Source organism: Octopus bimaculoides, chromosome 11 (assembly GCF_001194135.2).
Source record: "Octopus bimaculoides isolate UCB-OBI-ISO-001 chromosome 11, ASM119413v2, whole genome shotgun sequence".
NCBI lineage: Eukaryota > Metazoa > Mollusca > Cephalopoda > Octopoda > Octopodidae > Octopus > Octopus bimaculoides.
In genome coordinates this window covers 32,715,318-32,726,874 of record NC_068991.1, presented here as the reverse complement: position 1 = coordinate 32,726,874, position 11,557 = coordinate 32,715,318, and the positions used below count along the sequence as shown (strand labels likewise).

Here is an 11,557-nt window from a genome sequence, read left to right as displayed (position 1 = left end):
TATATATATATATATGTGGTATTTGAGTACTATTTTTTCCACTTTGTTTCACATTTATGTGCTTACACTGGTGTATATATATATATATATATATATAGGTTATGAGAGGTAGTTGGTAGTGCGGCTTGAATAAGAGTGGTGTAGCACTACTCCAACTTACACATGGGTGGGTGAAGTGGCATGTGAAGGAAAAATAAAGGGAAGTGGGTAATAAGAGGGAAGGGAAAGACAGTGTTGGGGCTTTAGTGAGAGTGATTCAGAGTGATATAGTCAGAGCGTATTGAAGTTGGAGAATGTGAAGTCGAGTAGGAGGAAATGCAGTGCTACTCAACATTATATATGGGACGGTAGAATAATGTGGAGGAGAGATTGATATAATGATGAGGAACTAAGGTATATTCTCAAGGCAATGTCCTGTTTTTATGTTTCTAATGATGCATATTTATATTATGAGTAATTATCTATATTTAGATGTCTATCTGCATTAATGGTAATACATACATGCATGCATACATACATACATATCATCATCCTCATCATCATTTAATGTTTGTTGTCCATCCTAGCATAGGTTGGGTGGTTTGACCAGGGCTGCATCAGACTCAAATCTGATTAGGCATGGTTTCTACAGCTGGATGCCCTTCCTAACACCAACCACTCTGAGATTGTAATTGGTGCTTTTACATGCCACTGGCATGGGTGTCTGTAGCGTGACACCAGTATCTGTCATGACTACAATTTCAATTGGCTTGATGGGTCTTCTTCTCAAGCATGTCATTTGTCATTGCCTCTGTGAGGGCCACCATATGGAAGGTGCTTTTTATGTGCCACCAGCACAGGTGCTAGTTACGCAAGGCCAGCTTCGGCCACATTGCCTCCGTGAGGCCCAACACTCCAAAGGTGCTTTTTACGTACCACTAGCACAGGTGCCAGTTCCATGACACTGACAATGACCACAGCTATGATTTCTCTTAGCTTGATGGGTTTTCTCAAGCACAGCATATCGCCAAAGGTCTTGGTCACTAGTCATTGCCTCCATAAGGCCCAACATTTGAAAATCATGCTTCACCACCTCATCCCATGTCTTCCTGGGTCTACCTCTTACACAGCTTCTTTCCACTGATAGAGATCGGCACTTCTTTGCACAACTGTTCACATCCATACTCATCACATGACTGTACCAACACAATTATCTCTCTTGTACACCACATCTGATGCCTCTTATGCCCACCTTTTCTTTCAAGACACTTACACGCTGTTGTACATGCACACCGGCATTACACATCCAGCAAAGCATACTAGCTTCATTTCTTTCAAGCCTGTGCATGTCTTCAGCAGTCACAGACCATGTTTTACTGCCATGTAATATGGCTGTTCACACACAGGCATCATACAATCTGCCTTTCACTCTGAGAGAGAGAGTCCTTTTGTTACCAACCGATGTAGGAGCTCTCTGGATTTTACCCAACCTATTCTTATTCTAGCTGCTATGTTCTCGGAGCATCCACCCCCGCTACTGACTTGGTCACCTAGTTAATGGAAGTTATTCACTATATATATATATATTGAGTTGGTAAAAAAAAGTGCATAGCGTTTTTTTAAGTAAAATTCATTAACAATATTTACATGGTTATGCATATCTTTACTCAACCACGTTTCCCATTTTGTTCCAAAACATTTCGCGATCTTTGAGGCAGCTTCATGATCCCATCCTCCCAGGACTTAGCATCTTTTTGGGTCATGAACTGGTCTAGGTAGTTTTTACACTCCTTTAAAGAATCAAAGTTTTTCCTATTAAGAGAATTTTTCAGGGATCTTAATAAATGATAATCCGAAGGTGCAAGGTCAGGTGAGTACTGAGAAGACACTTGCCCAAGATGCCATACTGTGGGACTGAACTTGAGACTGTCTGTTTGTCGTGCTCTCTCTTTCTCTCTGTGGATAAGGACAGCTTTGTAAAGAAGTGCCAATCTCTAACTGTGGAGGGAACCTGTGGAAGAGGTAAACCCAGGAAGACAGGATGAGTTGGTGAAGCATGATCTTCAGATGTTGGGTCTCACATAGGTGATGACAAATGATTGAGACCTTTGGCAATTTGCTGTGCTTGAGAAGACACATCAAGCTAAGTGAAATTGTAGTTGTGGCCAGTGCCAGTGACGTATAAAAGACACCCATGCCAGTGACATGTAAAAGGTACCCACTAAACTCCTCAAGTGGTTAGCATTAGGAAGGGCATCCAGCTGTAGAAATCAAGCCAAATCATACTGGAGCCTGGTACAGCTCTTCAGCTTACCAGTCCCAGTCAAATGGCTTATGCATGTGCAGTCAGTCGCAAACTCTGCATACTGAATGCCAGTAGGTTTTAGGGATCATCAGGAGAGAATACACACTTTCAGGACCTTCCTCTTGATGGCTTTATAGCACTCTGTCCCCTCTCCCCCACTGATGTGAGGTGAGGCCCCACCTACTGGTTTTTAACCTCAAGTCCATTTCAGGGTTATCATCTCTCCAGCTAGATTTCATCATTCCTTTTCAGCCTTACCCAATGATTGACTCTCTCTACTATCACCTGAATCTATTTAAAGATGGCTTTTACTTGCCGGTTGATGCCAGTTGATAGCAGCTTCTATCTCAATCTGATTCCAATAAAACCCCTACATCAACTTCTACAGAGAAGTGTACACCAACCACAATCTTCAAGTAGCATCTCATAATGCTCATCTTTCCAAACCTGAGATACATCTGTATGTTCTTCATGAGGAACAGTTAATTCAACAAAGTGTATTATCTTGCATTCCTCGCACATATTGTCATATTAAGCTTCTTTGTTGGTATTGGAAAGAAACATTCGTACTCTGCAAGATCTACTGCTACCTCCCAAACTCCATCTCAGTTTTTGTTAACCATCTTGACTTTGATGAAGAGATTTAATAAACTGTTTACTGTCATCCTTCTGTGGTTTCTTGCCGCCATTGATCATTTCCATCTGCTTCTTAGCGGCACTATAGAGAATTTTGAGGACCTCATTGTTATTCCATGAGTATGTTTCCAGCACCATTGAACAGTTAGATAAAATATGCTTTAGCGTACCAACTTTACTGCATTTATATTTGTCATCATTCACTATTTCTATCTCAGTAAATTGTTTGTGATGGCAGTACATCATAGGTAGCCTGAAGAAAGAAGCTCGACCACGATGCAATCCACCTCCAGATCTCATCCCAACCCACCTTCCTTTCAGTAACTACTACTTCCCACTTGGTCATCTGACCTTGCTGAGGGCATTTTAATCAAATACAGTTCCCTTTTCTATGCTTCTCTAGCTTTGACACAGCTCCTAACAATAGCTCTGTGGTTTAAATAGATTACAACTGATACCTTTCCAGTTACTTCGAATTGCTCCCACTATATCTCAATGTTCAAGTGATGTTGTTATGTATCAGTTTCTTTTTCTGCGCACCATTTTCATGCAGTTTTGACATCTGGCAGATTATCCCATATTTCTATGTCTTCAATCTTCCTCAGCATCATGACTTTTTGCATCTTTCAAAATAGTCCTGAACTGTTAATTATTTGAAGTAAACCAAACCATTTCCTCTCAACAGTGCTACATCATGTATGAGCAGGAGCCAAGCAGTACAAGTATATTGACCAAACTGCAAGCACCTAATCATGTATTTACCTGATAGTTTTGTCTATTGTTTTTAACCCATCCTCATTTTGTACCATGATGTCAGTGCCTCTATTTTTATTGGACAAGTCAGGATACCATCATCCTAAACTTTTTACAAGTTTGTTTTTAACTGTTGGCATGGTTTACCTTGTTATTTTGAACTTCATTTGCTTCTACCAACTTTTGATGAATGTCAAACTGCATGACTTATTTGCTTTAAACTGCATTTCTGACCAAGTAATTATTTCATCCAGTCTATCCTGAACTATTTACATATCCTTTTGGTCTCTTGTTAGTATTGTTATGTCACCCATGAATGCCTTCATAGGTGATTTCACTTTAGCCTTTTTTTATGAGCAGTCTGCTAATCTAAGGAGCATCTTTATAACAAACACAAACCAAGTGATTGATATTGTGTAATCTGCAGCAATTTCAGTTTCTATTGTGAACCTCATTTTGAAATTGTTATAGTAGCTTCTCATCACATCTTTAATCTTTTCTGGTATATAAAAGAAGTCCATTGCTTTCAACAGTTTGTGTTGTACAGAACCATATCCAAATCAACAGCCATACAACATTCCCTTTTATTCTTCTTTGTGTCTTGTGTCACATCCCAGATTAAAAATGCATGTTCCTCACGCACAAGAATTCCAACCTTCTAGACACTTTTAGTCACACAGCCATTATTTTGTAGATACATACAACCACACTCCTAGGCCTGCACATGTATATAAATATATTATACATCTGTTTGCATCACTACCACCATTCTTGTGACTTTCAATTCATCATGGTGGAACAACTGGATATGTCCTCTGTGGTCAAGTCTTCTCCAATACTCTGTATTACCAGTCAGCATGGTTGTTGTTGTCTCTTATATGAGGTCAGGCTTCAGCACTTTGTCCCAGTCTTTCTTGTTCCCTCTCCCACGTGTGACACTCCTTTTATCAGCTAGCATCTTTCATACACATCACATGCTAGTATAGCCTTTTGCATATCACTTCTTATCCTTTCAGTTCATTAATACTTTATCGGCCCTGCTTGTACACTTACATTATACATCCCGAGAAGCATGTTCACTTTATTTCTTCCTAGTTTTTGTAAATCTTCTGCATTCAAAGCCCATATCTCACTACCATGCAGTATCACACTTTAAATACATGCATCATACAATCTGCTCATTATTCTGTGAGGGAAATCTTTTGTTGCTAGCAAAGATAATAGTTCCCTGCCCATTCTTACTGTGGCTACTATACTTTGAGACTATCCATCTCACTGCTAATTAGATCATCTAAATAGTAGAAATTATCTAGAGAACTTTCTAGTCATTTGTTTCCCATGAGTTCTTATTGTTAATTGTCCCCGTGTACCTGTAGCATATGAAGTTTCCTTTCTTTATTAGTCTGCCTATGACACCACTGCATCTCTAGTGTGTTCATAGTTTACTCTGGGTACACCATGTGGAATTCTTACCTACTCCTTTTCTGCATACTGAAATGACCAGTTCCTAGATGGTAGCAGGGCTCTATCTTATCTCCTATTTACTAATACTTTAATCTTCACTAAGTTAACTTTGAGTTCTCTCAGTTCTAGGTTTTGCTTCCACATCTGGACTTTTTTTTATCTGGCTCCACTACTGATTCAGCTATAAGAGCTATACCATCAGTTTACATGAGTTCCCATAGACATCTGGTCTTTAACTCCTTGGTTATAATTTAGACAACTAGAATGGCCAGAAGAAAGCTGAGGATAGACTGATAAACCCCTACTTGAACACTAAATTCATTGTTGAACTCATTGCTAACTCACTTTATTGACAACACCTTTATACTTGGCTTGTACAGTTCTTACATACATGCCATTTCATCTAATCCTAGTCTTCATAGCGATCCCAAAATTGCACTGTAGGGAACCATTTCAAAGGCTTTCTTTAGTTGAATGAATGCTAGATATAATGGCCTCTTGACTGACCTAAAGATGTGTAGTAGTCCTGGGTAGACAGAAACTGTAAGAAGCCTGCAACATGTTTGTGTATGTGTGTGTGTGTGCATTTTACTATTATGTACTATAAGAACAGATCTATAGATTTTTAACTAACAATGTTATTATTAATGCACACATTCTGTCAATAACACAATATGCCCATAGACAGAAAAAGAAGGAACAACAGCATATGTTCCATTTTCCAGATCCAGAGTTTGGTCTGCAGATGTGCACCTTATTCAACAATTTATCTTGCATGCTATTCATTATATCTTTATTTGCCTTTGTTGTCCAAATTCTTGCTAGTTCTCTCTTTGAGTTATTTCTCTTAGCTATTTTTGTTTTACACACATGCACGCGCTGGGTGGTCAAGGGCTACAGTAGGAGATAGTTGTACTAGGTGCCACACTGTGAGACTGAATCTGAGACAAACTTCTTTCTGAACCATACAACCATGTATGCACCTATATAAACAAAAATTAGCTAAGTATTATGTTGTATGAAATACCATACAAGATAAATTATTGATTTGTTACACTTATCTTTACTTTGAGATAGGGTATACAAATGCCTGGTGACAATTGCCATTAGGCAATTTGTTAACCTTCTCTTGAAGTGTAGATAATGAGAAGGAGAGATAATCTCAAGAATTAAGAATTCTGTAGAATTGACTCACTACCATGGAAATGAAAGTCCTTTTTTATCTGGTGGTAAGAGGACAATTGTGGACACACGTATGTATATATATAAACACTCTGAAAGGCTTATTGTAAAGCTTAAAATGTTTAACACCCTTTAGAACTGAATTTTAAGTTTCTATTAATTCTTTTGTGCTTTTTTTTAAAGGATTACACAGACCACATAGATGAAATATCAAATAAATTAGTTGCAATTATGGATGTATCAACAGAATCTTATATTTTGAAGGTTAGTTTTACCAGTTTTTTTTATACTTTTAAATCACCAGTAATTTAGCCATAGTTTATCTAAGATTACATTATTTAATGTATAGCATAGTAGTTAGTATCAGTGGCTACCATAGTTTTATAAGTGTCATGCTTTATTTCCTTTACATTCTTTTACTTTATAATGTTTTGATAAAAACAGCTTCTTTTTTTAAATTTTGAATGTTTTGTGTTATCTTTGTAACTTCTTAAATAATGCTACAAGAAAGGGGATTAGTTGATTACATCAACCTCAGTACTAGACTGATACATTATTTTATCATCCCTTGAGGGATGAAAGCAATGCCATCACAAGGATTTGAATTCAGAATGTGAAGTGCCAGAAGACATAGCACAAAGCAATTTTTCCAGCTCTAATTTTTTTGCTAGCTTACTACCTTTATAATTTCTCCAATGATTTATAAAAACAGCCATAATGACATAAGTAAAGCCTTTAAACCCAAACTTTAACAGATAAGGGTGCTCAAATTGTGCATGTATGTTGTGTGTTTTCAATCATTATAAGAAATATGTAATTAGTCTAATTACAAACAGAAGGCTCTAAGTTGGTTTTATGTACCAACTCCACAGCCTTGAACTAATCGTCTATTCAAATCAAAATGTTTGATGTTTGATTGTTAATGACATAATCAAATCATCTGTTGCTTCCTATTTAACACTTTTACAAATTTCTTATGCAAAACATTACCTGATATTGCCAACATTGACAAAGATGTTCCCAACATGAACTGTCTTATGACAAGTAACATTCTAGTCAGTAAATATGGCCATAAGGAGATAAATTTAATAGGATCAGGGTTATCTTCCCTTGGGAGATGAACGCACTACCAGTTATATTAACAGATGGTCATAGAAGAGTTAAGAAAATTATCAATTATCAAAATAAATTCTCTGCATTTTATAATGTTTTTCAGTGGGATGCTAAGCCTCCAATGCCATCTCAGCATTTTAGGAATATTTGTAAACAAATGACAAAGTTTTATGAAGTTACAATAGACGTCTTACCTGAACACCAAGTAAAGGTATGTTACATTTTATAATTTACACAGTACCATATATTTATACTCATTCATCAACATTAATCTGCTTTCTCCATGCTGGCATAAGTTAGGAGTGACTTATTATTCTACAAGATATCCTTTCTTTTACCTAATCTTGTTTTAAAAGTAAAATATTTCTATTCTACAGCTCACCACACAAATCTGCTAAACTACATGATGTATTGTCTACAGGAGCTGTAAACAACTTCACAGTTACCTGCTCAATGTCTGTAGGAAGACATGTGGAAAGAGACATATGCACACACACACACACATCTAAGGCATCTTCTTTATCGTTGTAACAGCTGACTATAATGTTGCTACATCAGTTATTGGGTACAATACCTTTCTGTAAACCTGGTTAACTCTATGGGTGACTAGTCCATATCCTACATTGCCAGATATTTTAAGCATCTCAGTGGTGATTTGTGATTGATCAGGGGCTTTCTTTGTCTTTGTATCCATCATTGTTTTATCTATGATACTGCTATCTACTAGGATAGCTAGCCCTTCTTTTGGGATCACATTGGGTATACATCCTTTCTCTTATGCATTCTCTGTGTTTAATATACTTGCATGGTAACATTTCCATGCTACTTTCTTTTTAGAATCACAAAATACAAGTATACCATTGTCCATTTGCTCACACTTCTCACCCACAACATTTCAATTCTCTCTGATAAATTTGTCTTGCAATCTGGAATTCTTCACATTTCTGATTCTCACACTGTAAAACATTGGCAAATTTCTTACTTTCTGTTACTTAAACTTGTTACTTAGCTTCCTTTCTGGCTCCCTGATATGATAATTCTCTGTTGCTAACTTTTTTTTCTAGGCTTGTCTTTTACAACTCTGCTTACCTCAGTTCCACTAGCATGTCACCTTTTGGCTGTCCAAGACTTTGCACCAGCCACAGACTTGGTCTGCAGCCCTCGGTAGATTGTCCCATAGGAACTTCCAGCATTATATGTTATATATATATATATATGTATAAGTTATATGTTTCCTCCTACTTTTTGTCAACTGCTTCAACCAGAATTTGGTCAAAAAAGATGAAGAAAATTTTGTTACCTATGCTGGAGTGGTTAACAGAGAGTGAGAGAAATTCAAATTGAATGAGTTGACCAAGTCTTTAATTGAAGGTGTGCCGAGTGATACAGTAAATCACTGTGATGAACCAGGATCTTCAAAAACAGTTCTTCATCTATTAAGTCAACTTGAGTTAAATGATTTAGTTAGAGACTTGGGTTCAACAAAAGAAAAGTCAGAACTATGGGGCTTCGGGTTGAAACAATAGAATCTTTTCCATGATGGTGTAAAATGCTCGTATTTTCGAAAATGGCATACAGAATTGCATAAATTTTTTACAGAGAAAGACAGTATTTGTTTTTGTTGTAATGGTGAAGGACTCCTATGTGAGATGGAGTATGACCATAATCCTGAAGAATGGAGACTCTTCATAGATTCCAGCAGCAAAGCAAGCCTAAAAGCTGTTTTGCTGCATAATAGCAATCAAAAACCTTCAATACCGCTAGCACATGCTGTAGGATTAAAGAAAACTTATGAATCAATGGATAAAATTTTGCACTTGATTAGATTATTCTCAGCACAAGTGGAATATATGTGGGGACTTGAAAGATATTGGTTGCAAATGGGGTATACAAAGTATCAGCACTTTTTGTGCCTTTGGAACAGTAGAGATGACAAGTATCACACTATGATCAGAAAGAGTGTCCAAGGAGAAGTGGTTTCACTCCAGGGAGATACAATGTTAAATATATCCCTTTAGTTGACCCTCAGGAAATTTATCTTCCTCCCTTACACATTAAACTTGACATGTTTAAGAATTTTGTTAAGGCCATGAATGAAGATTGTGAAGGATTCAAATATCTCAGTGAAAAATTTGTTTCAAGCAAGAGTGAAGCTAAGATCAAAGCTGGTGTTTTTAATGGACCAGAAATTTGCACACGAATTTGTGATGAGCTTTTTCAAGAAAAATTGAGCCCAGTAGAGAAAACTGCTTGAGAAAAGTTTGTTTTTATTGTAAAAAATTTGGCAGGAAATGAAAAATCTAACTACGTTGCAATTGTGAATGGCTTTTTGAAAGCTCATAAGCAACCTGGGGCAAGAATGTCTCTAAAAATTTATTTTCTCCACTCTCATCTTGACTTTTTTCCACCCAGTATGGGTGATGTAAGTGATGAGCATGGTGAACAATTTTATCAAGAAATCAAAGAGCTAGAAAGCCGCTACAGTGGCAGACTTACACCAAACATACTGCTGGTTTTTAAAACGAGAAACAGACATGCAGCATAAGTGTAAAAGAAGATGCCGACGCTATTTTTGAAAAACATAAAATTAATAATATTCACTTTACACTTTTGTTTTGTGTTTTATTGGTTTTAGAGCAACTTGTCCACCTAGTTATAATTGTTCTTATACCAAATAACAGTAATTTATGCTTAACATAACATTCATGAATTTTTACATTATTGTAATTTTGATAGCACAAACACATGACGTGCTAGAGCAAAAATGATTGCAGATTCTGAATCAGTGCTCCCAAATTACCTTCCTCCCTTTGGGCAGTTAAGTAAAATGCTCCCAAATTACCTATGAGCACTAGTTTGTCTAATAGTAGCAAAAATTTTGTCACAAATAATTATCAGTGACAAAAAATATGAATGAGCCTCAAAGAAAATTTGTGTATGTAAAAATTAATAACAAACAGAAAGTTACAATTGGATACAGACGACATCTCAATAATTAACACAGATACATGGAAAAGGATCAGGAGGCCTCAATTAAATGAAACCCCGAAAATTGCCCATGGTGTTACAGGAAAAAATTATATTTAAGGGTGAATTAATTAGTAACATTACATTTTGTGAAAAAATCTTAAAAGCTAAAGCTTTTGTGTTAAATAATACAACAAACTTGTTAGGTACTGACTGGATGGAATTGTCTGATTTATGGGACCTCCCCATAAATCTGTTTTGTAAAAATGTGTATGATTTTTCCTGCTATACAAATAAGTCATCAGACGAATTGAAAAAAAATTTTTTGATATTTTTTCTAAAGTTCTCTCCGATAAATTAGACAACAAACTGCACCAAGACAAAGGTGCAGTTTCAAATAAAAGAAAACACCACACCAATATTTAAAGAAAAAACAAACTGTACTGTTCGCAGTGTTAAAACAGATAAACTTAAAGTTAGAGAGACTAGAAAAAAATTGGAGTTATCCAAAAAGTGGAATATAGTGAATGGGCATCACCAACTGTATTTGTTAAGAAAAGGAATAATATAATCAGTGTGCTGATTTTTTTCACTGGAATTGAACTCAAAGCTTAAGAGATATTAAAACTTAGAGTGGAGTTCAATTCTTAAAAGAGAAGATAGAAGAGACTAATTCTAAAAAGGAGAGATGTTGTGGAAGGATTCCAACCCCTCCCCAAGTGACTAAAGGTGAACGACTCATTGTTATAAAGAACTGTGAGCAATTGGCAGTTCGTGTTGGGAGCTGTTCACTGTGAACCTTTTAATATTGAGCATTGGGTCTCTTGTAATAGTAGCGTGTTGTATATATACTCCCCCCCCCCACTTCACTATATCCAATACAAGGATATAAAATAGACGGAAACTGAAAAAAGCCTGTCGTATATATATTTATATGTGTCTTTGTACCCCCACCATCCTTTGACAACCAATGTTGGTGTATTTATATCTCTGTAACTTCACAGTTCAGCATAAGAGATCAATAGAATAAGTACTAGGCTTAAAAAGAATAAATCCTGGGGTCAATTTCTTTGACTAAAAACTCTTTAAGGTGGTGCCTCAGCATGGCTGCAGTCAAATGACTGAAACAAATAGAAGAATGAAAGAAAACAAGTAAAT

The 11,557-nt window shown here is 36.4% G+C and overlaps 1 protein-coding gene across 1 annotated transcript in view; it reads left to right on the top strand.

Moving 5' to 3' along the window:
* The window catches only part of LOC106871767 (vacuolar protein sorting-associated protein 54), a 434,878-nt gene that overhangs the window by 373,955 nt on the left and 49,366 nt on the right, over nucleotides 1–11,557 (top strand). The window contains exons 24-25 of the mRNA XM_052971965.1: nucleotides 6,503–6,583; nucleotides 7,536–7,643. Coding sequence (XP_052827925.1) covers nucleotides 6,503–6,583; nucleotides 7,536–7,643 — 189 coding nt within the window. The remainder of the gene's footprint in view (nucleotides 1–6,502; nucleotides 6,584–7,535; nucleotides 7,644–11,557) is intronic.